A 27,942-nucleotide genomic window follows, 5' to 3' on the forward strand; every position below is an offset into this window, starting at 1 on the left:
CTCAACAGCTCCCTGTTGGTTGACTGTGCTGTTACAAGACCAGAGCTGTCTGATGAATTCCATTGTAGGTAGGACAGTATTTAGTCTTCTTGGATGCATTCCTTTAAGAAATTAGATTTTACCAGTGATTAGATAAGGGCAGTTCTTATAAATTTATCTCATCAGGTTCTTCATGTCAGGTGAAGTAAAAATATTGCAATATGGACGTCTTGAGACATAAGAAATTGTTATGGACGTCTTTAGACATAAGAAATTGTAGAAGTAGCTTTTTAAACATTTTTGACTGATTCCATCAAATTATGGCTCTTTCTTCTTTTGTCTTTTTTTTTGTGAAAAACATTTCTTCCATCACCATGTCTTGTCCTCTTAGCACAAAAAATCTGGCCAAATAATGGGAGGAGCCCAGAAATAGGGACAGATTTTTATGTATTGCACTTATAAACTTAGAATGTTGCTAAAATAACAGTATTTGTTGTTAGCAGCCATTTTTTTTGAAGGATATGAAGTCTGAAACTCAAATTTATACCATTATTTATTAATTTCAATTCTCTATGATTTGCCAGAAAACCACAAATTTTATAAGAAACAGACCAAAAATACAAAGCAAAAATCTGGACATTCTGGAAAAATCTGGGCAATTAAAGAGATATGGCTATTTCTGATGCAGAAGATCTTTTTGATTACTATTTCAACTGTCTGTGAGGCTGGCTTATTGCATACAATACATGTATTACTTGCACACTCACAATGTTAATGCATGAGATGTACATGCACAGAACCTTTTTTTCCCAAACGTAACTTCCTAGCTTGCCAGGAGAGGCTGTTGGTGTATCACTCTCTCACTTCCTTTCTCCAAGATGTGTGACCTGACAGTGACCTCTCATGTCTATCTCTACGTTGCATTACTGGAAGACCTGGGCTCAGTAGTCAAACCTAAGTTGTTGTCATTGCATTCGCAGCTTCATTCCTTGGCGCCTAGATGCCATTGTATGTGGAAGTAGGATGAGATATGTCCACCTAAACAGCAGGCCAGTTTGGTGAGAAACTTTGTGTTTCTATCAGGATTTCCTGTTTTGCTAAGGAGCTTGTGTTTTTGATATCATTTACCATTACACTTTGTGAGAGACTAGCTGTGTGGCCTAGAACAATAGAAGCAGGAGTGTAGCCCAAACAGTCTGGGTTCATCAGCGCTGGAAAATCCAGTAGAGGAGGCATTGAAGTGAGTAGCCTGTAGCACCTTGCCCATGGCATTTGGGAGTACTAGAAAACAGGGGAAGAGTGAATGGGTCAGTAAGGGATGAGGCTTGGTCTTGGGGAGATTCTGGGGCAAAAAGACAACTGTTCACAAAATTTTAATGTTACATTTTTTTTAGATAAACATGATATTTACTGTGAACATTGTACTCTTGTCACATTTGGAAATAAGTATTATTACTGCTTCTGAAAGAAGTTGAGCATTAAGCCCTTGTTTGCTCACTAACACTGAAATGCTGTTTAAACTGAGGTAAAGCCACCACAGTTGTCCTTTTTATTTCCCTTTTTATTTCATGGTACAGTATGTATTTGTGGAGTTTCTGTGTCAGTCATGGAAGGTGAAAAAACAATTCTTCCACTGTTAAGATTGGAACTTATGGGTCAAATGAAAAAAATTGTGCTCCTTAAACTCCTGAAACTCAAATAAACGCCTTCTGGGAAAAACTTCCTGTAACCAGTCACGTTCTACTTACTTAATTATTGTTACCTGAGGTCATCGTTTTGAACATTGCTAATACTTCAAATTACATTCATACAATTGTTGCCCTTTCTCTTGGATGCTACAGCCTTGCAGAAAGGACAGGACATCAAAGTAAAATATTTCTGCACTTTGAAATGAACACCGTATATCAAGAAAATATCTTACTTGTGCAACCAAGCTCATGTAAAATGAAAGTGAACAATGTACGTTAATGACCACGAAATGAAACTGGCGGTAGAACTTTAGATTAATTATATATGTATGTGTAAGGGCACTGCTAGTGTAGCAGTTATAAGCTGAAGCCCCCGATACTGTAGGATTGCTTACGCTGTGATGGCAGATTTAAATACAGGCATTATTAGGATCAGTTTTATTTTGTTTTGTTTTGGGTTTTCTTACCAGATGAGTGAGAATCTTTCCAACCCTTAAAATGTGGTTTGTTGGCTCATGGACATGATGTATCATGCATTCTGCCAAGATCTTTTGACATTTAATGACTGACCGGTTGTAAATTCTACATTTGGGCCTGTGAAATTCATCAGATGCAATGACTAATTTTGCTTTGTTGGCATTCATCAGTAGAGAAATTAGATAATTGATTTGTATAATTCAAAATGGATGACATAAATAAGTCCTATAAAGCCTAGATGATTAACTTATAATCATGTTTTTTGGGAAATAAAAAGAGGTAAAGTACCAGTTCTCATTAGATGTGATAGTACATTGGGAGTAATGATGCTGTTATTTAGCAGTAAATGAAAGAAGTGAAAATCTCTGTAGACAAGATATAGTGCCATGCACAGATGTCCAGTGCATTGTGCCCAGTTTTGCACATAATCACACTGTCCTTACATTGTTGATAGTTAACTACATCATTTTTTATGTGTTTTAGCCTGTTGGTAAGCAGTACTTACATGTAATTCATTTACAGTCATTCTGCACATACATGAAAATTATGAAACTTGATAAGTCATAAAATAAATCAATATGGTAGTGTGGTTATGTAAATACATGGGAAAAGGGCTTCTTGTCAGTGGTGAGGGATTCCCAGCACTTTGGAAATAAACTGTGATTTAACCAGGAAAACAGAAAAGTGTAAAACTCACTGTTATATCCCGTAAGTATTTTTTGCTGCATGTGATGGTGATGGGGGGGGGGGGGGGGCTGTATTTCCAACACCCATTGTACTTTGACTTGTTGCATATCCCCTTCTTTCACATTTGTAGTTCACTCACTCTAAGGATTACAGTTAAGGTGCTCTCATCTTCACCAGCCACCTGGGAAAAAACTATAGCCAATAACTGAGTGTAACATTATAAATTACAAAGTATCATATGAGACTAGCCACTCCCAGTATTATTTTAAAGGAAATGTGGTGCAAAATGCAGTGGAATGTAATAATTCTGCACACAGCATAAACTGTGTCTTTATAATGCTGAGTTATAAATATTTTTGTACCTAATATGAATAGTAAATTTAGAGACCTAGAGTTTGTTGTTGTAAGTACATAATTAATAGCATGGGGAGCCCATGGTACACATTTTACACACTCTACATTTATATTATGCTTCTGAGTGTGCATGGTGCTTAATCTTGAATATGCATTTGACAGACGTTGACAGTACTTTCAGGAACGCTGAATGCAGAATATTCTGACTTCACATTTGGAAAATTGATGTGTATCTGTGGACTGGAGTGTTCTTTCACTGGTATGGCTGTGTTATAAGAAACGACTGCAGGTTCATTTTCCTAGTGTACATTGGCAATGATTCCTTTCTTTAGTGGCATTTTTGTCTCTTTTATGCGTGTACAACTGTGGAGTTAATTTTATTGTTAAAAGATTTGTTTATATTATACTAATTTTTATTTTCCATGAACGACATCTCTCTTTGTCATTACTGGAACAAGCCCTTGTGTATCATGAGTGGACTTGAAGTTTTGACTTCTGATTTCATGGAGCCAGCTGTAAATATAAATGGTTCCTAATAGTAAAATGAATTTTTTGTTTTCCATGGAGGAGATATGTCATATTTTGAGTCAATCCGTGTGTATCCTAGGTAGACTAAATTCTGATTTTGAAATCTTACATTGTACCAGCTAGTGTCTCTGACAGAGGGTCAAGTATCTTGAAGATGGAACCTAGGAAAGTGTAAGGAACCCACAAGGCATCTATCTTGGTCACAACTCAGTACTGGTATTAGAGAAACTGCACAGACAAGGTTATACAAACACAGTGCTATGGCAGCAAACAGAAAGTTTAAAATAGAATGGAATTAGCCCCAGCTGCATGGTACAGGGGGATAAAGTCCTGACAGTGTGCACGAAATGAACCATGTTTAACTAGCACTAGTGAGTTGTTTAGCAAAGGGGAAGAAGGATAAAAAGCCAGTGATGAAGGTGATGGCATGGGGTTTCAGGGGGTTGATTATACTGAACGGGAGGGTCATAGGTTCATACATGGATTAGAGTCCTGGGGACAAATCAAGTTGGTAAGCTGTGGGAATGGAACAGGACAAGGATACTGCGGGTTATTGATAAATGTTTTGTGAAGAGGCAAAAAAATAAATCAAGAGAAGAAGTGCAATATGTCTATACAGGAATGCAAGACTAGCAGTTAGGATAAATCAAAGCATGCGCAAGAGGTGGAAATGAGATGTGAAGTTGGAGGAAGTGCAATATAAAGAAACAGAAGGATGGTGAAGGAGAAGTCAAAGATACTGGGCAAAAGGGAAGTTGACTGAATGGACAAAGAAGGGGAGTAAAATACTTTTTTTGGGTATACAGCAAAAACTGGGGGACATACCGTACCAGGATGAGTAAGAATGGGAGGGAGAACACAGAGACAGAGAAGAAAAAGAGGTCAGGAATGAATACTTCACCTCAGTCTTCATGAAGGAAAAGGAGGAGAGGGTACCATACAGGGATGGAAGGATGGGGATAGCAACAGGTGGAACCATTTTGAAAGGGGAAGATAAGAGGGTGAACTTGCCCTCCTTATTGAATATAAAGCACTGGAACCAGATGGGCTACATCCAAAAGTCCTCAAAGAACAGTGGATGGACACCAGGAGAGAAAGAGAGAAGGCGAAGGATAAATCAGCTGTCATAAGAGAAGATGGTCCTAGAAACCAGATGGACTACCTCTGATGGTCTTTGGGAGTCTCTGCTGGCATATCCCCAGATAGCAGTGTTTAGCAGACCACTGGCCAGTGCTGAGTTCCTGGGGACTGGAAGATAAAATTGGTATGCTTGTACAAGGAGGATGAAAAATGAATAACAAAGAAAACTACAGACCTGGCTAGCAGTGAGGACATGGAATACCATGGGAAGAATCCTGTAGGAAAAACTGGTTACATTCCTAGAGTTAACATCTTCCAGGGAACAGTCAGCTTGGGATAATATCCTGGCGTTGTCTGTCAGATGTGATCTATTTTGATAAATAAGCTACATAATAACTTGACATGAGAGAGTACTAGTTGTGCTCTTCTAAGACTTGACCAAGAACTTTGGCACAGTTCTGCACAGACAGTTGCTAGGGAAACTGCAGGAGAAGGGCAAGGACTGAGGCTGAGGAACTGGATGAAAGCTTGGTTTAAGAGTAGAATGCAGAGGGTTATGATGAAAAGGATGATGTCAGGAATAAGGGGAGTGGCTGTTGCAGTGCCTTTTTTAGAGCATTTGTTTCAGACATTTGAAAACAGACTAGCAACGGCCTGTTAGGTAATGATGCAAAGACAGAAGCAGCAGTGGAGAAATTGGTGAAAGAGTCTAAGTGGATAGATTGACCAAAGAGGAAGTAAAATCAAAGTAGAGGTTTACTACAGGCAAGCTACTCTATTTGAACCTCACAAACATGGTGTGAAGTATCTGCTGGGGCATTAGGAAGTAATTGTAAAAGAAGAAAAGGATTGGGCTGTGTTTGTGTTTATCACAGCTAGAATTGATCACCAGAAGCAGAGTGAGGGTGTATCCTATGAGTGATGGCATCCAAAAACAAAGATATAACATTCTTACTTTGATTGTAGCAACCTCATTCAGGCCACAGCCTGAGTACTGTATGCAGTTCTGAAGGCAATACAGAAGGATGAACATGAAGCTGACAAAAGGAACACAGAAAAGAGTCACCACAGTATACTGCTGGAAAAAAGAAGTTATGTCGTACCATAATGTTCCATCTGTGTTGTCGATCTTCGTTCAGTTATTACTGATGGGTAGTCTGTTCTGATATCGGAACCAAGCCGGCCATTTACCAATCTCGTGCCAGCCACAAACTCTCGAGCTAAAATCTTACCCAGAAAGCCCCTCTCCCTGTTACCTCAGATCGAGTTTGCAAGTCGAAAAAGCAGCAGAGACTACCTCTGGTCGAAAGGCCTACAGATACCGGATGATGAGATCCATTATAAGCCTTAGGTGGGGAAGAAGAGAGGGCCGTAATGACTAACTGAAGATCAACAACACAGATGGAACGTTACGGTAAGACCTAACTTCTTTATCTGATGTTGTTAATCTTCGTTCAGTCCTTACTGATGGGACAGAGTCCTTAGCTACTTGTATTCCTGGGAGGCTCTCATGGAAGGACATTCCTAAGCACCATTGAACCAAAGGAGGCTCTTCCTCTGAAAGACAAATCCAATTTGTAATGATTGGTGAAGGTATTAGGTCTAGCCCAAGTAGCATCTGCATAAATGTCATACAAAGAAGCTCTAGCATGAAAGGCAGCAGAGGTCGCTACTGATTCTGTAGAAAAAGCCCTTACAGATGTAGTTAAAGGGATATTGTGTTTTTTTATTTTTGTTTTTTTTTTTTTTGAGAATAAATGTTACACAGTTTTTCAACCATTTAGCTAGTGTGACGTTAAAAACGACACACTCTATTCTAGGTCCAGAAAGGCCAAAATAACTGATCTGATTTGCGAGAAGATTTAGTTTTGTTCAGATAAAAAAATGTATTTGTCTGTGAATGACTAGGGTATGTAGGCAATAGTCTCCTCTGGCGAATCAGTAGTTAGGTTAATAGACGTTTCAGCAATCACCTTTGCCAGAAGGGAAGGATTAATTGTCAATAATACCCTGTTTACTGAAAAATGAAGTAAGGACATTTGATGCACAAAGCTTGAAGTTCAGGAATACGTCTGGCAGAAGTAATGACGACCAGAGACAAGTGTTCCATGATTGAAACTTGAGGTTGCAAGAGGAGGCTAATTGAAAAGGTGATGCTGTCAGGGTTTGCAGAACTAACGACAAGTCCCCAGGTTGTGTTTTCAAATGAATCACACCTTTTAGGAAAGTCGTACATAACTTGTGCGCCATAAGAGTGGAATTTTAGCAACTATTGTGAAATTTACATATAACATTTGGATAAACCCGTAAGTAGAAGCTGATAGTACAAATTGAAATAGCTTTGAAAGGTATTCCAGTACTACTGGCAACCGGGTCTGAGAAAGGTTGTATTTGTTTTTCCTTTAACCAAATAATAAAGCTTTTCCACTGCTGAGGAATGTACTTTGGTGGAAAAGTTATGGGAGACCGTAGTTATGTCACGCCCTGGTGAAGAAAGGTCATTCTTCCTGGTAATCACCGAAGTGAAGGAGTGAAATTGTGAGTTGCAGGCTGGTTAAGTTGGGGTGAAACCGTTCTGCGGAATAGGAGTCATCTCTGGAGTTGGATTGAGAATCTCCGGCTGATCTAGTAGGTGAGACAATAGAAAGTCAAACCAAATTTGACTAGACAGATATGGTGCATTTTTTTTTTTTTTTTTTGCTTTAATCTGCTGGCTTTCATCAGAAAATGAAAAGAGGGAAGAGGGGGGAAATGCATCACGCAGTCCTAAGGGCCAATCATGGGCTAGAGCGTCCCTGGGTGACTGTCACTGAGGGAGAAGTAACATTCAATGAACACTTGTGAGGGAAAGATTGGCTCCGTCTTTTTGCTGATGCACCCGACTACTGATATGTTGTGTATTTGTATAGCAATAGTCACTGACAGAAGAAGAGAAAGAGAGAGGAATGCTTGCAACACTAGAAGCACCACCCTCGGTTCTAGAGCATAGATATGCAGAAGATTGTCGATTGCACCTGCTCAATTTATCTGCTGTAATGTTGGAACTCCCAGGGAAATGTGCTGGTCTCAGAAAGCGATTGGTAGCCATTGCCCATTGCCCTGTCTTATGGCCTGCTGACAAGGTGGGTCTTTAGTTCTGATCACATGCTTAGGACTGTCTTTCCCTGAAAAAGGCTCCTGCAGCCTATCGGGGAGGCGTCCGTGGTCACTGTAACCTTGGGTGATGGGAAGAAAGGTCTGAAGGAATCAGAAGAATGGAAAAGGATTTCAAATGCTGTTCGTATTAAAGGGTTTTACAGCAAGTTGGTAGGAATAACAGAGAGGTAAGAAGGTATTAATTTCTGCAAAAAGGGCAACATAATCTGGGTAAGAATAAGTAGAGTATGTTCATACTCGTATTTGCTGTTTATTATTATGTTATTACTAGTGAAGGTTTAAGGGAAGAATTGAAGAAGTTAATGGGGCCACACCCTTATCTCCTCCCTCTTAGGAGTAGATAAAAAGCCAAGAGGGGAGGTGAAGAATAGCCATTTTGATTTACCTAGCCAGAGAGAGCTTTGGTCCAGGTAGAGGAAAAGAAAGGGTCTAAATACAATAATTATAGAGAGGATTCATAGGTAGTCCTGAGGGAAATACAGAATTGTTTTAGTGTGGTGTCTCATGACTATGCCTGCATGTGCAGCTCTAGTAATTTCCTAGTTGATGTGCAAGATAAAAACTTGGAGGAAAGGAATTGAACTAAAAGGTAAGTATACGAGTAGTCAGTGAATGCTATCTCTTGTAAAAGAAAGTTGCTATTTGATAGAATCAATTATAAATAGTAATCTAATTGTAATGATTACAAAGACTTCTCTTTAACAGATTATTAAAGATAGAAGCCTCAATTCCTTAAGGTCCCCAGTGGAGGCCGATGGAAGAGCCTCAGAGAACGTTTCATCGGAAAGAATCCGCCATTTTCCTCTTACATGCACTATCCTTTCTCAGGGTGAAATTGAAGGCCTGCAAATCCAGAGTCCAAAGAGGGGAGGAAGTCTTCTGGAGTGAAACACAAGCTCGGAACCGGAGTTATAACTGTGTGGACTTAAGCATTGTATTTATTTATTTATTTATATATTTATTTACTTATTTAAAATAAAGGAATCGAAGGAATTCATGTCTTGTAGAAATTTGTGATTTTAAAGAAAGTATAAGAGATCAAAGCAAAACAACTATATGAAGTGTTGCGAGGCACTCTTAAGTATTGCTTCTAACTTATTTGAGAAGGTGTAAGGGAGTGGTCGGAAAGGTAGTACGCTACACAAAGTAATGGCTGTCCAAGCAGGGGTCTGCAGGGTGTGAAGACTTGCTGGTAAGTAGGAAGAAGTAACACATAAGAAAGTGATTATTAGCTCCTAGAGAAAGCACAAGCTTGTGACAAAGTTAATTTTAAAATCCGTATAAGAGAATTAGTGTAAAGTGAAGTACAAGTAGAATTTGCATAAGTTGTTCAACTATAAACACATTCCGTCGTAATATGAAAGGAGGGTGTCCAGGTAAATGAAGGTAAGAGATCCGCTCTGACTATACTGTAAAAGATGACTCAATAGTCATCACCGATACAAGGACAGGTGCCTAAGGAAAGAGATTTGAATCCAGTGTGTAGCAACAGTGGTACCGTGGTCCGCACCAACACTAGGACCAGTGCCGAGGGAATGAGAAACGAGACGTTGGAGGTTCCGAATAGTGTCTGTCGGAACCTGAGGTCAATGTAGCCATCATAGAGCCAAAGATCCACTCCTATGTCTGAAAACAGTGTTGGGGCAATGGGAACCGAGAAGATGCTAGTTCTAATTATAATGTACGGTTAGAAGCTACTAATAGTTCACGCTCAGAAAAGGGGGTAATATTGAGGTTTTCCAGACTGAGAGGGTCGGTCCCAATCTCAAATATGAATAGCAGTATAGGCAATAGTTCGCATTAAAGACAAAAAATGTTTGTGCTGAAGAAAGTTGATATTGAGGAGGGTAGGCACTAAACATAATCCTTAGCAAAAAATAGGTCAATAGTCTGCAGCAATGAGACAATTATGGTATAGTAGGCAATCAGAACTGAGAAGGGTCGGTTCTGAAAGTAATTATCAGCGAAAAGGCCAATTGAATGAAGGCAGTTGATTAACAAGACACACAATATAAAGACTCAGAAAGACTCATAGTGGATCTTATAGTAAGTCATGAAGGAGATTGTAGCCAAAAGTTTAAAGAGGTTTAACACAGAGGACAACAGTACCAGAGTGGACTGTACCCTCAAATATGGTCTCAACAATATCTGTCTGTATTAAGTTGGACCATAATAAAATATGGCACTGAAACTAATAGCGAAGGTTGTCTGTACTGAACAAGATTGGTCAGAACCGCAGACATATTCTGCACTGATGGGGTCGGTGCCAAAGGAGTGTGATATCTACATTGAAATAAAGGGTGTACGATGCCTAGGATGTTGTCTTCATCCACAAGGTTCAATGCCGCACTGTATGTCGGTAGCAAAAATGACACCAAAAGGAGTCCGCACCGAGAGAAGATAGTCGGTGCCGAAGATATTGTCTGCACCGAGCAGGGTCAATGCTACGGTGAGTATCAGTACCGAAAGCTGGTACCTAAGAGGAATCTGCACCAAAAAGGGTGGTCATTGCCAAAGACCTTATCTGCGCCGATAGGAAACAATGCTACGCTGCGTGTTGGTACCGAAGCGGGTACGCATGAGGAATCTGCACCAAAAGAGGTGGTTGGTGCCAAAGACCTTGTCTGCTTCGATAGGAGTCAATGCTATGCCGAGTGTCGGTACCTAAGCTGTTTCCAAGAAAAGTGTCTGCACCGAAGAAAAGGTCTGTGCCGAAAACATTATCTGCATCAGCAGGAGGAAGGTCGATGCTGTACTTGTTGAAGACCTTTTAGTACCGACAACGTAGTGCCATAAAGACTTTTAATGTTGAGAGTTGGAACTGAGAAACTCTCAGTTCCAACACAATCTGTACCATATGAGGAGTCAATTCTGGTAAAATTGATAATGTAGTTTATTACATGTCTGTTCCTAGGGTCTCCAGCGGGAGACTATAGAAGAGACTAGGGCTAGTTTTTATAGTATATTTTCTTCTGGGAAATAGGAGGGGTTGAGGCCTCTGACCCAGAAAGCCCTTTAAAGGTAGATTATAGTTAAGGTACAGTTAGTAAGGAATTCATATTTTCCACTCTGTTGAGTGAAACATACCTAAATAGAATATAGATAGGTTATAAGTATCTAACTCAGGAATTTGAAGGTTGTAGTCTCATTATCTCTTGAATGCTGAAGTTCCTATTTATCCAACCTGGTAAGGCTGAAAAACGGGAAGATGAAAAAGAAATTATCAACAAAGATGAAGGAAATACCCGAAGGTAAGGAGAGAAATTACCAGCGATGGTATTAGGTTACCTTAAAAGGTAAGAAAGGATCCAACAATGGAGTAAAACTATGCAATAGGATAAGAGTAATAAAGACATAATGAAAAATAAAGTTAAATTCTACAGATTTTTAAAATAAAAGTAATTAGCTCAAGAGCAGTGATGTGACGTGGCTGACTAGCGATGCGGCAAACGAGATCTGAGGTAACAGGGAGAGGGGCTTTCTGGGTAAGATTTTAGCTCGAGAGTTTGTGGCTGGCGTGAGCTTGGTAAATGGCCGGCTTGGTTCCGATATCGGAACTGACTACCCATCAGTAAGGACTGAACGAAGATTAACAACATCAGATAATTTGTTTCCTGGTCCTGCAACAGAATTGTTTCGCAAGAGGGATGTATATCCATAGAGTGAAGTACCAGAATGAGTAACAGAGGTCATCCATAAGACATCCAAGAGGCTGTACTGTAGGTAATAAAGTGGGAATTCACCCTTCACACTCTTCAAACAGATGTCATCACCCTTCACATTTTTATATTTGGTGAATGCTCTTCCTCCTGTCTGCATACTTCAGGTAGCATCCTTTCTGTCCTTTCAGTTAATATCTGTTTGCACTTCCATCTTTTGATGTAGGGAGTTGATGAGTCCTGAGCATCTTGCATGTGTATTATGTGCAGATTTGTGGCTACAGGGAGATGGTTTTGCTGTAGCGTAAGATAAAGTATGTGTTGCTTATAGTTAATATTTTATGTGTTGCTACCATCTGATGTAGCTGTTTCTTATCACTAGCAGTTGTTTATATTAAGGTATCTGACTGTGTTTAATTTTGTTTAATGCTACTGACTTCTGTTATTTTTCTGATGTTGTCTTTTGTCCATTTAATTGCTATGTTACACATGATGCATGCCTTTTTTCTACATTTCACCCTTAAAAATAGGCATTGCCTTATTGAGTTTTCTTTGATAACTCAACAAATGGAAATAAGTATATTGCATAAATTAGAAGTGGTTAAGTAAGGACTGCTAAAAACAACTGTGTTGATATGCAACAGATGGGTTTTGTAGACTGTGGAATAGGATAAACTATGTAAAATGCAAACTTTAATGCAGAATAAATTCAGAAAACAACTTTAAACTCCCAACAGTTATTCTGTGAGTGACCAAGTCGTTTCTCATATCAAGTTGCACTGTACTAGTCTGTGATTTTTTTTTTCAGTGTAAATCCATTTTTGCCATTTAATTTATTATTTGTTAATCCAGAGCATTGTCTCTGGCTGCCTCTTTGGAAATGCTTTCAGTTGTGGCCCAAGCTTACCCTCCAACTCTTATAGCTTTTGCAAAATATCCCTAATTTTGCCCCATATGTCTACTGTCTTTCATAAAATGTTTGATTTTCTGGTAAGTCATTGAGGACTACCATCAGATGGTAATGCCAGGCATTACAGTTTCATACTTGTACCTGCCTTTGGGACTTTGTATTTATGTTATTTATTTATTTTTTAAAGAATCATCTTTATCAAATTAACATTTATGACACAGGCAATCTTACATTTATATATGTGAAAGAATTCTTCAGGAAAGTTGAGAAATAAGGGCTTAAGCCAAATGCAGTGTGTTCATAACAGGTAATTCTTAGTGTTTCACCCTAGTCGACAGTACACGTATTGGTTGTGAGGCAGCTGAAGACAAATGTGTCAGGATTTGTTGTGTAGTGAGAATGTAGCCTAAATGACCTTCTTTCTTTCCCTCCATAGCTGTTCTTGGAGTACAGAATGTACTAAGTGGCACACAGTCTTACGGTGGAACTGGAAGCAGCAATGCTGTCAGCAGTAAGTAATTATTGCATTTTGAGACGAGTACTACATGAATTAGCTACTAGTATCTGCACTGGAGCACTAAAAGGAACACTGGGCAAAAGTCTCAGTATTTCATGTTCTCTGAATGTTAAATGGCAGACTGAAGCATGCAGGTTTGATTGGCTTTGACTCTTGACAGCCATTTAAATGGTGTTACTCACCCATAAGATTGTTCCTTAAGCAAAGTAAAGAAACGAGTCCACTCCCTCCTAGTAAGACACATCAGTTTATTTATTGCTTATTCCAAATACCAGATAAGAAACGCAGCATTAACTTTGACCTTAGTGCATCATTACCACTGCAGGTGTTTTCTGAATGAGCTTCCAGCTGAAGTTGTTTAAAAGGTGGTGCATACATTTTATCCCCATTATTATTTATTTTGTATATCTATAAGCTTGAAGCAATCACTAAATGTTCTTGATAGCTTTAGATTATTAATGTATATAAAAATGCAAAAACAGAATTATTACTACAAAGTATATACATCAGGCGATTTTTTTTTAACTTCAACATAACAAGTGAAGATGTCTTTAAAACTTGAAAGCACATTAGAAATTCTATTACTGTGACTAAAAGAAAGAAATATTCTCTGATTTAGGTTAATATTATTCCTTATAGCATAGTAGCATGTCAGTGTTATTTGTCAGATTATTTGCCACATTTGCTGATAAAAACATCTTAATTGTCAGCAGCAGGTTTGTCCCATTTCTGTCAGTTTAATTTCTCCAAATCTTTTGGATTTCTAATACCATGATGGGAATGGACCCCATTTCTAAGTCAGGGTAAAATAAAATTTCAAGAAATTAGTAATCTTTGATGTTATCCAGAAGTGCTCTTTGCAGCGCCTGCAGTGTGCCCAGAATTGACTCCTCCTACAATTCTTATGGGGTGACGTGTATTGGTATCATATCTAAATACAACTGTTGATTCTTTTTGTATTAGACCCACTGCTTCTACAACTGTTGGAGCTGTCTAGGTATCTTTCTTCCATATTACTCTAATTTCTGCCGGCAAATCCTGATATTTTATGGCATTGTCTCTTGGTATGTGAGACACTGTTCTCGTTAGGTGTAGCAATTTCAGTGATCAGTGTTGCTTTTGTCTTTTTTCATGGACTACTGTATCTGTGTTTTTCTCCTTTATTTTTGAACTGTTGATAATGGGTGATCCCAAGAGGTGTACACTTCATCATTCTCTGTAATGCTTTGTGGCTAAACGTTTCCAATGCTTCTCAGCTACTTATATATTTAGTGTTTGCACAATCCCCAGTGCAGCAATCTTGCCACATTATTGTATATCCCAGTGCACAGGCCCTCTGCAATGTGTGTATCACACCCAGCAACAAGGTGTGTGACTGTTTCCAGTTCATTTTTACACAGTCTACATTTGTCTGTTTCTCCCACATATTCCATGGACTTTGTAAACCAACATATATGTAGTCCACTGTCCTGTGCTGACATTATTAACCTTTCATTTGTTGGTTTCAACTCACTTCTCCTTAACCATTCCTTTGTCAAATCCTGATCAACATGAAGCTAGGGTTGCCACCTTTTCATATGTCAAAAGTGGGACATTTTTTGTAGAAATGTCAGATTTCGCAGGACAGACTAGTACAAAAGATAGAACTTCACTTTCTTGCCAAAAAAAAAATCTTATTCTTGTAGCATTTGAGTTGCTGATGTTATTTCATATAACATTGAAGTGTTTCAGTTAAAAAAAAGTAACTGTTTTATGCAACTATTACTAGAAAACTTAGGAAATATTTTCGTCCTAAAGTCTCAGGACATTTGCCATTTTTTATTTTTATCGCAGGACACAATTACCCAAAGAGGGACTGTCCCTCAAAGTGAGGCAGGTGGTAACCCTACATGAAGTTGTTCCAGGAGATCTCTATATTTGCCACTATATTTATGGCTTTTCTACAGTTCTTTCCTTCTCATCTGATCCTTCTCCTTATATTTCTTTTTTTTTTTTTTGCTGCACATTCAGTTGCTGTCTGATTCCTGTCTAGTTATGGTTTGAATTCCATTACAACTTGCCACCTGAATGCTTCTGCTAAAGTAAGCAGAAAGGTCACTTTAGACTTCCTCTCCTCATGTTTTAAAACTTTCACTGTTTGGATCTGATGAGGTCAGCAGATGTATGTGCAGTCCCACGACTGCAGATCTATACATGTAATTGATTTTGAGGAGGCCTATAACTCCTTCAGAGTATGGAATATATAATCTTGGTAAACACTGATTTTTATATGTCATTTGATAAGCATGAACCATTTTTCTTGTTTTTCTATTCAACTGATCCAGTACCTTTTGGGGCCAGTCATTCACACCAAAACAATAAATTAAAACAGGAAGAGCAAATTGGTTTAAAGCTTGGACTTTATTTCTAGATGGCAAGGCTATTTTTTGTATTAGTTTTGGTCTTCTGAAGTATTTCTTACTGAGTTTTATTCACATTTGTTCATGCTTTATTTCTGATCCTTCATCAGGTTCCATATATTTACATACACTCCTTCCTGCTCAAGTTCCTGTATATAACATTCCTGTCCCAGGCTGATATTTTCTTGGTACCACAACTTTCCTGCTTTAAGCACTGCTTTTGCACATTTATCAAGACCAAATGCAATTCTTATATCTGAGAAAGTTTTAAACAATTGAAGTTGTGCGTTCACCTGCTCATCTGATGAACTATACAGTTGTAAGTCTTCTACAATAGGTAGGTGAGAAGTTTTTAAGCAAGGTTGCTTTCTGGCAGCCAAATCATAACCAATACCTAATCTGTTAAGTAAACAGCTTAATGGGTTAAGGGCAAAACAAAAGAGCAGCAGTGACAAACAATCACCTTGGAGTATACCCTTTGAACTTTTATCCCTGGGATAATTTGTTCTTGGTCATGGCTTAATTGCAAAGTGGAATACCACTGTTTCTTGGTCACTGTAATGTAATTGATCAGTGTAAGATGTATCTGGAAAGTACTTCTTTATCCATGAATGTGGGATGCTGTCAGATGCATTTTTGCGATCTATCCATTGGCTACTTAGATTCTTCCCATTTTTACAATTCTCCATTATAGCTTTATAGATTCTTTTCTTTTTTTGCAATTGTCCATTATTGCTTTATTTAGCAACAAATGATCATTTGTTCCATGTGACTTTCTTTTATTACCTTGATGGGTAATATTGCCATGACTGAGTTTTCTTCTGAATGACCATAAACTATGTATGCATCAATTCCAGTATATAATTTATACATCATCGGAAGCCAAGTTACTTGTCTCTAGCTTTTAGAATGGCTTAAAGGCTCACTCTTGAGGAGTATTGTTTGTCCTGTTAACCAGGGTGGTGTCTGTTTGGGATGCACATGTAAGTAATCCTTACTCAGTGCTAAATCTCTGTAAAATGTTAATACCGTCACCCAGAAGTAAGGTGCTGCATTTGGGCCTGAGGTTTTTCATTTACGCACTTTTTTTTAAATTTAGTTTCAATTTCTTTGGCTCTTAGTTCACCCCATTTCAGGTCCTGTACATTTGAAGTCTTCATAAGTATTTTTTCCAAAATATGTCTATATCTTCCTTTTTGCTGGGGTTTCTATTCCTTTTGCTTTGATGTTCTTCATGTTTCACTGTTGGTCATTACATTTGGGTTATCTGCTTGCAGTAGCCCTCAGTCAGCCTGATTATCAAAGTCTTGGGTCCTGCGTCGGTTGCTGTCTCATCTTCCGTGACTTCAGGTAGTCAGGGTATAAAGCATGCAGCCGACGCCATTACATCAGTCTTTCTTGACGTGCGGTACCCGAAGCAGAAGTAGTTTGCAAGTGCCAGTCGGCCGATTCCTGAAATTTTCGTTTTCGAGTTTCAGAACCGAAGTCTTCAACTAAAGCTAAGTACCCCATTGGGGAAACCTTTTCTTGCTGTAAACCGATGTCAGTACTCTCTTCTTCATCTCTCTTCCACACTCACCGTTACTCTGAACTATTGACCCCAAGTATTTAAACTCATCCACCTTTGCCACCTCTACACCTTGCATCCTCACCATTCCTCTGTCCTCCCTCTCATTCACACACATATATTCTGTCTTAGTCCTGCTGACCTTCATTCCTCTTCTCTCTAGAGCATATCTCCATCTCTCCAGGGTCTCCTCCACCTGTTTCCTACTCTCACTACAGATCACAATGTCATCTGCAAGCATCATAGTCCACAGGGACTCCTGTCTGATCTCATCTGTCAACCTGTCCATCACCATTACAAATAAGAAAGGGCTCAGAGCTGATCCTTGATGTAACCCCACCTCCACCTTAAACGCATCGCATCACTCCCACGCAGACCTCACTGCTGTCACACTACCCTCGTACATATCCTGTACCACTCTTACATACTTCTCTGACACTCCTGACTTCCTCATACAATACCACAACTCCTCTCTAGGCACCCTGTCATATGCTTTCTCTAAGTCTACAAAAACACAATGCAACTCCTTCTGACATTCTCTGTACTTCTCTATCAACACTCTCAGAGCAAACATTGCATCTGTAGTGCTCTTTCCCGGCATGAAACCATACTGCTGATCACTAATCATCACGTTCCTTCTTAACCTAGCTTCCACTACTCTTTTCCCATAACTTCATGCTGTGACTGATCAGTTTAATCCCTCTGTAGTTACTACAGCTCTGCACATCACCCTTATTCTTAAAAATCAGTACCAAAACACTTTTTCTCCATTCCTCAGGCATCCTCTCACTTTCCAAGATTTCATTAAACAATCTGGTTAAAAACCCCACTGCCATTTCACCTAAACACCTCCATGCTTCCACAGGTATGTCGTCTGGGCCAACAGCCTTTCCGTTCTTCATTCTCTTCATAGCTATCCTTACTTCCTCCTTGCTAATCCATTGTACTTAATGATTCATTATCCCTACATCATCCAACCTTCTCTCCCTATCATTCTCTTCATTCATCAACCCTTCAAAGTACTCTTTCCATCTCCTCAACACACTCTCCTCACTTGTGAATATGTTTCTTTCATTATCCTTTATCCTTTTCTTAATAAATATTTTTTTAACAATTTTTAAAATGCAGTTTTAAAATATTTTTAAATATAAAGATATTTATAAAACTTTTTTACTAGGTTTTAGTTCCTAAAATGTTGTATTTAGACAAAATTTAGTGAATGGTTTCACGTAACTATTGTGAAGTTGGGTTCATGTATTGACGCCACTGCAAGTTTAAATATTGGTGCTTTTTTATTGTTAGTTTCTCTGAAGAAGTTACTGTCTTAACAGTAACGAAAACGTTTGTCTTTGTGAAAATAAACTTACGTTCAGGATACTACTTTGGGACTACTGTGACTATTTGTGGATTACCTGATTACCTGTTTTTTATACTATGACATTACTTGAGATGGATTTTCTACACTAAATCCCTTACTTCATAGGTAATCCTTAACTTCGGTTTCTAGTTCTTTAACTCTTCCATTACTAATCATCTTTTCTACTTTCCCTGTTTTTTTTTTTTGTAATGTGAAATTTACCTTGTCTGAGTGCCTTTGCCTGTATTTCTCGTCAAATATCTTTGGTGCTGCTTTTTTGTATTGACTAGTTTTGCTTTCTCCTTTGCTAAATATTGTATTATATCAAATTACTTTTGTTTGCCCATGCCCATATTTCTTCTTCAGGTGTCTACGTTTCCACCTGTTTCCCTTAATTTGTGAACTCATTGTTTCGTCATGCTGTCATATTACCTGTGTTAGACTTTCTACACTAAATCCTTCATTTTGCAGGTATTCCATAACTTTAGTTTCTATTTGTTTAACTTCTACCTTACTAATCATCTACTCTGTGTTCTCCCTTTGTGCTCTTATTTTTTGTGTTGTAAAAATGTCCATATCTGGATGCCTTTGCCTGTATTTCTTCAAAAATATCTTTGGAGCTGCTTTTTGTATTGTTTAGTTTGGCTTTCTCCTTTGCATAAATACTGCATCATATCAGATCTCTGTTTCCCCATGTCCATGCTTCTTTTTTATACCTTTCAAAAATCTCTGGGTTTACTCTTTATATTTTTCCACTTCCTGTGTTGCTTTTTTTTCAGGCTACCCAAAGGTTCTTTGTGTATGTATTGGTTGTCATGAATCTGTTGTATTATGAACACAAGTTTGTATTTGAAGTTTTGACAGTTTTTCTTCTTTATATATTTTTCTTTCCTCTAATTTCTCTCAATCTTTCTGAATGTCTGCTGTCTGGAAAATCTGGGCTCCTTGCAAAATGGAAACAATGTGTAATTTCTTCCTTATCCTCAGCAGTCCACTCTGTAATCTTTATGGCTTTTTAGTCTGTCTTCCTTCTATGACATGGGGACCATCATCCTCTTGAGCTTGACCTAACTCCATTGTGGGAATGTTTCCATTTCTTGAGGATTCTACAGTGTCAAATTTTTCCAGTCCTGGCACCAGTGTGCACACACTAGGATTGGGGCCTTTTTGTTATCCTGGGACTTCCGCACCCAGCTGTCTTTTAACCTACCTCTCTCCATGGTATATGCCATATAAGATGAAGAGTGTATATCAGTGTTGTATTGGTGAGATGTTGTGAAAACTGGGTCCCCCATGTGAAGATACTCACAAAGACCTGAGGATGACTTCAGTTCCAGCAATACTACTCTTCTTTTCTTGCTGATTTCATCATCTCTCCATTCAGACCTTCCTGATTCTCCTGTAAATTCTTCCATATGATGTGTATGTGATGATATGAGGTAGTGCCAGCTGTGCCAGATAGAGTAAGGCAGTGCATGGTAACATATGCCAGCATAGCTAGCTGGAGTTTTGTAAAGAATTCTATGCCATTTGAATATCAAACTGATTTGTATAGATGCTTGTGTTAAAAATGTATTTCTAAAGTTGCTGGTATTAAAAATTGTATCAACAGTGGGTCCTGCTGGCCAGAAAAGAAATATTCATGTATGTCAGACTGTATTGTTGTAACTGATGAAATGTATATATTTTAACAGATACTGGAAAGGAAGGGGTTAAGCTCAGCCAGATAACCTTAAGAAAAATAGCCTGAAATTAAATGACTTGGTTTAGGCCATAAAAAATTTATCTCACAGGTCTGAATACAGCCATAAAATGGCTTGTTAGTCTCTGCAGGAACAGTGGAAGTGTTGGAATTGTTTTACAGTTTCCAGATGCTGTAATAAACCTTAGCTAACGTTGTGTTTGTGTATTGTGACACATTAGTGCCAGATTCTGGCTCATTTTCTAGCAAAGTAGTGTAGGAACCACAGAGTCAGGTGACCAGATGTGATGTCATTCTGCAGCGAGCACTGAAATTGTATTTGAATACTAATGAGAGATGTAGGGTGTCTACTCCATTTTGGGATCTGACAAGACACCAATTAACTTTCATCTTGCCTTGCTTTAATAGGTAACCAGGGAACAGCAATTCATCAGTCAGATAGAGAAATATAGTGAGATTAGTTAAATGTATTTTTTCCTGTATTTGTTTGAGTCTTTCCATCTGTGTTATGTTTCTGGTTCCTGTGATTGAAACTCTGGTGTTTATTGTAAATAGATATTCAGTATTTTAATTTTTTTATTATTTATTATTAAATATATCTAAACCTTTCATTTTGGCTGGTCTTTTAGAAAATATTTAACCTTAGAGAATACTTGCATTTATTTAGTGGCATTGTGGCTCCCTGTTTCTGGAAGTCTTGCTGCTTGGTTAAACACTATCATTTGTATAAGTATTAATTTTACTAAGTGTAGTCAGCTGGCTTTGGGTGTTCTGGTGGTAGTGAATCGTGTGTGACAGCTACTTTGAAAAGGGACATTGAGAGCACTGATTTCACAGAGAGGGTGTTGGAGGACTTGCCTTGGAACACCCAGCTAAGGACTCAGCTTTGTAGTGGTCAGTGGCCAGTCTTATTTGGGGCCTGGAGAGAAAGCCCAGCCCCGGGACTGGAGTGTGCGAGAGCTGCATCTGAAAATACTGTGTGTGTCTGTTTTTCCCAAAGTGATTTCCCCATTGGTGTCACTGGTGAGGATTGAGACTCCTTGATCATTGGCCCAGAGGAGGGCATCACAGTATGAATCAGAATTGCTGTGATTGCTTATTCTTCTTAACCACAACTGCTGATTGCCATAGTGGTTCCCTCTCATATCCTAGTTTTGCTGTTGAGGTGAATTGTTGACATCCGTGTCACAAGAGCAAAAGCTGAGCCAAGTAAACTCAAAAATTAGAAATGTGTTGCAATACTGGAAAAACAATAACCTGCTTGAAAAACTGAGTTTTTTTATAAACTTAAATGCTTTTGTTCCTGCAAAAGGAACATCATCAGAACAAACTTATAATAGGAATTTTTAATATGGGATTTTAAATCAGCAATTTTTAATATGGGATTTTAAATCAGTATATATTACATTATATGGCAGTGGGTTTGGCTGTGTGATTGGATTAAGTATTTATGAGTCAAATACATAGATTGGTTAATCTAGTCATATGGTTGGAAAAGATATTTTGAATGTTGGCTTCAGCAACTGTTTGTTCTGATGAAGTTCCTGTTGTAGGAGCAAAAGCGCTTAACAAGTTTTAAGTTTCCAACATGTATGATGGGAGCAACCCAATAATAATTATTTTTTAGTGTAGGGAGTCGCAGTTTATTTCTTTGCAACCTGGACAGAGCTTTGTGTAGGTCCTTGCATAGGGGTTTTCATTCATTCTGAACATCAGTTTCTCTGCATGTCTATGCTGGTAAATATTTCACACTTATAGAAATGAGTGAGTAAGACATTGCCATGGTTTTAGACACATCATAGACTTTCAGCATTGGTGCTGTTCTGACCAGTGTTTTATGTACTTCAGAACTCTTCACCTTCTGAACATTGTGGTCCTATGATGTCTCATTTTCAAGAAGATTCATTAGAGGCAACATGAACTCTGACAAATTAGGAATGAATTTAGTAGGCCCCTGCAATGTGATGTAGAGATGACCAGAATTCAGCTATTGTCCTGGTTAGCTAAAATTGCTGTGTTACAAGCAGAGGTTTACATGACAACAATGGCCACAGGACTAGACCTTGTGAGCTAAGTGATAAAGGTAGCCTTTGTTAGGTGTGTGTGTGTGTGTGTGTGTGTGTGTGTGTGTGTGTGTGTGTGTGTGTGTGTGCTTGTCTTGATGTAAGTACTGATGTCGGCCACTAAGGGGTGGGTATAAGAGTCTGCCACGAAGGAACATTGATGTCTGCCAGTGTGGGAAAATAAGATATATAAAAATGTAAATTAATTTAGTGAGATGTACCATGAAGTGAATTTCAGTGTTTGCCTGTCCTCAGGTGGTGCTGACTTACAGCTCATACTTTATCAGGGTTGAGTCCATCTGATGTGAGCACATAATTAAATTATATTAATTCTGTAGTTCTGCAGTTATGGGAGGCATCCCAGACCTACAAAATAATGCCCATAATCACTTAGCATGGATAATATGATTCACTTAACAATGCTTAATGTTTGACATGTTGCCTATCCTGTTATTGCTGGTACAACCCCAGTAGTTAAAATTTGAGTATTGGGTACTCTGTGTTTGTACTCATAGTAAGCGACATTTGATATTCTCATAAGAAAGTGGATAGTTAGTTCCACTGAGATCACCAGGTACCCAAAACACAAATAGATAAGTACGCATTATGTAATGTATATGTAAGAGCAGCAGTGTGTTGTACCTAATAGGAATAGTTGTTTAACAACAGATTTGTTAACTGTTTAACATGTAGGATTAAGGCTAAGAGCTACTACATGCTCATAAATAATTTAAGAAAGTCTTGTTGTTTTCCCATGAAGAAGGTTCTATAATTAAGGAACTTGGCAACATGTGGAACATCGGGTCCAGTTTATAATTTCGAAATGCTGAAATCCCGAATTTCAGTATTTCGAAATCACAATCCTGAATGCTCACAAACACAAAACGAACTTCACAATCCTGAAGTATCAAAATACCGAAAATGTGTACTGAGGCATCTTTTTTTTTTTTTTCTTTATCCCTCCACCTTTGCGAAACACCAGGCAGTGAAAAGTATCACTGAGTAGTGTAGCATAGCATCAGACTTTTAACTTTCCATTCCAGTGGCATACAGTCACAGTATTGCATCACTCACATTTTCAGAACCCTAGGGATAGCCTTCAGAAACTCCATGGTACTATAATCCTCCCTATGTGACAGTATACTTTCAAATTGCATAAGTCTCCTCAGTAGCCTATGTCTTTTTGGTGTAGGGTGCACCCACTAGCAAGGTGGTTCCATATCTCATCCACCCTATCCTGCTCCCTCCCGATGTTCTCATCAATACTGACAGGTGAGTTGCCTTGGCACCTAATAAACATTTCAGCCGTCAGTGCCAAGCCTCAACTGAATTTTGCTTTCGGGGCAGGAATAGGGAGTTCAATTCATGCACATTCCAGAACCCTACTGGAAATAAAGGTGGAAAACGAGAGACTGAAGTAGTTCTGGTGTTAAACCTCCTCTTCCTTCTTAAGACATACCAATCACCAGAATACTTGATTAATTCCTTTCCCTTCGGAGGGTATGTGTCTTTCAAATCATAATATGCTTGTACAACTTCGACGTGTGGCAGGAATGCAAGTGCTATGAGACACTTAACGGGTACATTTGAAATCTCATATTAGTGTTATACAAATGAGCCAATCCCAATGTTGTACCTTACGCCAGATGTTCCTACCAAAATGGAACAAGCACCCTTTTGATTTTACTGCATTGATATTTATTCTAATGCTTTTAATAGTGGCTACTTCAAAGTCATACAGCACATATCGCAGTGAGGTGTCAAAGCCTTGGTCTTCCAATAGATGAAATACACAGTGCCACATTGAGTTGTATGCCCTAAGGGACTTTCTACTCATCAAGCAGTACAGTAGTGGGATGGATCTACTGTATCCACCACAGCGGAGTAACCCGTGGATACTGTAGAGCTGTCTACAGATGACACCTTGTAAATGAAGGTGCCATCCATCAACCAAATGGTGGCATGGCTGAAGTCGTACAGGTTATTTATTGTACTAAACACTACCACCATGTTGTCACCGGCAGCATCTACTGCCCATTTCCCATGGAATGTGCCACTCTTACTGGGGTAGTCCTGGATGTTTAGTGTGCGTAAATTGAGGCTAGCCCTTGCTGCTGTTGTACCTTTCCTGCGCACCCTTCCCACTTGCTGTATCAACGCTCATCTAGTCAGTGGATCTGGAACTACATCCATAGATGTGGATGCTAGTGCATCCTCTACATATAGACATGGGAAATCCCTGGAGACAGCGGCCGTGTGCTTCAATTCAGCACACGTGCTACACCTCTCAGTCTCTGTTGGGTCACCGCTATGGTTATGTGCTGCTGATTTATACAACTTTTCTCCGGTAGGTAAGGCACTTGTTATTAACATACCTTTGCATTTCATAGCAGTCTTCCATCTACAACACCAGTACTGTCTGCTAGGACCTTTCTTCTCCAAGTGGTACACATATCCGTTATCAAGACTTTCTTCCCTTTTTGTGATAGTTTCGTAGACAGCGCCTATACTTCCGGGTGAGGGAAAGCAGGGAGACGCCATTGCAGTTTGGGTATGATGTACAGCCTTTTAAAAGTATACTGCTTATTTATATTGTATTCTCTGGATTTTGACTCTCAGGATTGTAAGGTTTCACATTTATGAGCGTTGGGGATTGTGATTTTGAAATACTGAAATTTGGGATTTCAGTGTTTCGAAATTACAAAAGTGGTCCCGCTACATCTTTGTTGTGGCAGTCACTTCTGGAGTTGTTCCTGTAGGTTATCTTTGTGATTGGACTGGCATTGTTAGCAGCATTGCTGAGTTATTGGCAATATCTGCAGTTTTAATAGGAGCAAGTCCCTGGAATGGGTCTGAGTTGGTTGGGGTAGGGCTGGATTCCTCATTGTGCTTTATTAGTGTCTTCAGATTTCTAGCTCTCCTCTTACCTAAAAAGGGCTTGTTACCTAATATTCCACTTACAGTTCTATTTCCAGTGATGATTTTCACAATTGTTTAGCTTGATTTTCCTGACCTTGTGCGAATTCATAGCATAGATAAAGATCTTTCTGCTTTTTTGTTCTTTATAACATGAAAAATGGGTAATTCTTCTCTTTAAAGGCTATCCTGGCACTCCAGATTAGAGGGATTATTGCTGGAATTAAGCCTATGGGGATGTTTGCTAAAGTCCCTAAAGTTCCCATGCTAGTCCTCTCTGAATAAACTTCCCGTTAAGCTTTGAGATGTTCAGTTTGAAGGTTTCCTGTTTTGACATGAGGTGAGCAAATCTGAGAGCCTGAGACTTGATAATATTCTCTTTGTAAGGTGTAGATTCATGCCAGTACAGTGGATGTACTGGTTTACTCTTGTAAGCTTGAAATGCATATCGATTTGCAAGATACTTAGTCTAGTTTCTTTTGGATAACATGTCCAGAAAAAATGTCTTGGTTTGGACTCCACCTCCTAGTAAACTTGAGGAAATCAGTAAATTCACTGATTCATAAAGTCATAGGTACTTACTAGACATCTAATCTGTGAGGACCTTTAGAAGCCTATCCATACATTGCTGTGAATTGTTTAGCCCTTATGTTTTAAGTATGAAGTAATCCAGAGACAAGTAGAACACTTGTATGATATCCTTATCCACTGGGGACAGGGATGCTAAACCAGAGGTGAATTTCAATTACCTGTCCATCTGTCCAGATTGTTTGAATGGTGTAAGAGAAGAGATGTTTAGGTTGCTAAAGGGTTTTTGATCTCTCAAGGTAGTGTTTGTGCCCCCATTGAATGTGCCATAGGTCTGACATGATATGGTTTGTTGAGGCTATGTACATGAGGCAGAGATTGTTCCTCGATGGCCTGTATGACAGTGAGAAGAGGGACAAACCTTTGAGATGGTCCACATAGTTTTTTTTTTTTTTTTATTATGTGGGCCTTGATTTTCTTAGTAAGAAAGCATCATGGGTATTCAAGTTGTGGCAGATGTTTGGACAGGTACATACTGAAGGGGACATTATACTCCATGATTAACCTGATGAGAGCAGAATACAGTGGAATGGTCACATCCCTGAAGGGGCTTAGATTGATAAAGTTACATTCAATATTGCATATTTTCGATTCTAGATAATATTTATATGTGGACAGGAATATATGGGTCTATATCATTTCATTGAAAACTCATTTCATCGAAGCTTAATTCATAGACACATATTCACTGAAAGCTCACTTCACTGAAAACCCAATTCATTGAAAGCTCACTTCACTGAAAACCCATTTCACTGAAACTCATTTAGTTGAAAGGTATGTATGGCCTTTTCCCCACTGTTGTGCGATCTCATACCTAGCTCTAGTTTAACTTTTTTATTTTTTGAGGTAGGTTTCATTTCTAGTTTACCTGTCTGCTACAAGGAAGAAAAAAAAACATTGCTGATATTACAACCATTATTATTCTATGCTTTGTATTTTTATTTTGTTCACATTTTTTTTCTGTACATCTTAATTATCTGTAATTGCATTACTACTGCTTTTTGAATTGTGTTGTGACTAATTGTTAACTATGTTAAAATTTGTTCTTGTATCGGTAAAATCTCTGTAGCTTTTCTTCTCAGGTCTCCACTGAAAAAGGGCCTATGGCTCAGTTGGACCAACCTGAACAACCAACCAAAGTAGTCAGAATAATCAAGTTTGTAGATACAAGCAATGCATTTTCTCCCTGATAGGTTGCAGGTCTTTTGTATCTCCTGGAGAAAAATCCTTAAAGGGGAACTAAGAGGACTTGAAGGAGCTGGAATAAGATAGTGGTGAAAATGTTTACTGGCTATCAAACTTAATTTCCAAACTTCTGTGGACACTGCACTCTTGTGGTCTAAAGTACTTGGGTTTCAACTGTTTTAGCAGGGAGAAAAATGCATTGCTTGTATCTACAAACTTGATTATTCTGACTACTTTGGTTGGTTGTTCAGATTCTAGCACTTAAGCTGCTTAATATTGTTTCTTTTAAACATGAACATGATCTTTATTTATTTTATTTATTTGACATTTGTTAACCCAGTTGGTCCAACTGAGCCATAGGCCCTTTTTCAGTGGAGACTGCAAGAATGCAAGAGAGGCCTAGTTATCTGTGAGGAATAGCTGTAATTTGTGAGCTAGGTAGGTCTGCAGGTAGTATGGGACTTGGGGATAAGAGGTGCAAGTGGGTTAGAGGTGAGTAAAAAAGGGGAGTTATGTGCAGGGTGGGCTCACAGTGGCAATCAATGACATAGATGTATACAATGTTTTGAGAACAACAACTATTTCGAGGCTATAGATAGCTTTATAATTGTAGACACTTCAACAAATAACTAGGCACAAATAGATAAACAATAGCAGGTGATATACTGGTTTAGATGCACTTTTACATCAGTAATATGTTAGACTCTAGCAGTTAATACAGATGCGAACTAGTCAGTCAACAAGAAGGTTATCAACTATTATGTACTCACTAAAAGAATTACAGGGCATGAAATAGCCTTTACAGTGTGTATCTATGCAGTTTCATAGCAAATATAGCAAATTCAGCAAATATAGGTAAGTAATAAAAACAAATTAGTCAGCAGTTATGTGCAGTCGCTTAAAAGGAATGAATAATAGAGCTATTATGCAGTAACTATGGCAAGTAATAAAACAATTTGATGGCTATGTGTACAAACTTATCTAGGCATAAAACAAAGCGTTTTTTTGGCTACTAAATTTGGTCTCAAATTTAGGCATGAACTAAAAACATATTATTCAGCTACTAAGTACAGTCGCTTCAATAAAGTATGCAAAAACATCAGCTGTAAACAATGACCACACACCAGTGA

At 38.5% G+C, this 27,942-nt stretch overlaps 1 protein-coding gene across 2 annotated transcripts in view; it reads left to right on the forward strand.

Annotated features, from left to right (window-relative positions):
- LOC122806810 (tropomodulin-2-like) overlaps positions 1-27,942 on the forward strand; it is a 922,231-nt gene that overhangs the window by 585,209 nt on the left and 309,080 nt on the right. For both annotated transcript variants that reach the window (XM_044077540.1, XM_044077541.1), the window contains exon 5: positions 12,955-13,029. In XM_044077540.1, coding sequence (XP_043933475.1) covers positions 12,955-13,029 — 75 coding nt within the window. The remainder of the gene's footprint in view (positions 1-12,954; positions 13,030-27,942) is intronic.

This window comes from Protopterus annectens, chromosome 7.part0 (genome assembly GCF_019279795.1).
Source record: "Protopterus annectens isolate FY-2018-M chromosome 7.part0, PAN1.0, whole genome shotgun sequence".
NCBI lineage: Eukaryota > Metazoa > Chordata > Ceratodontiformes > Protopteridae > Protopterus > Protopterus annectens.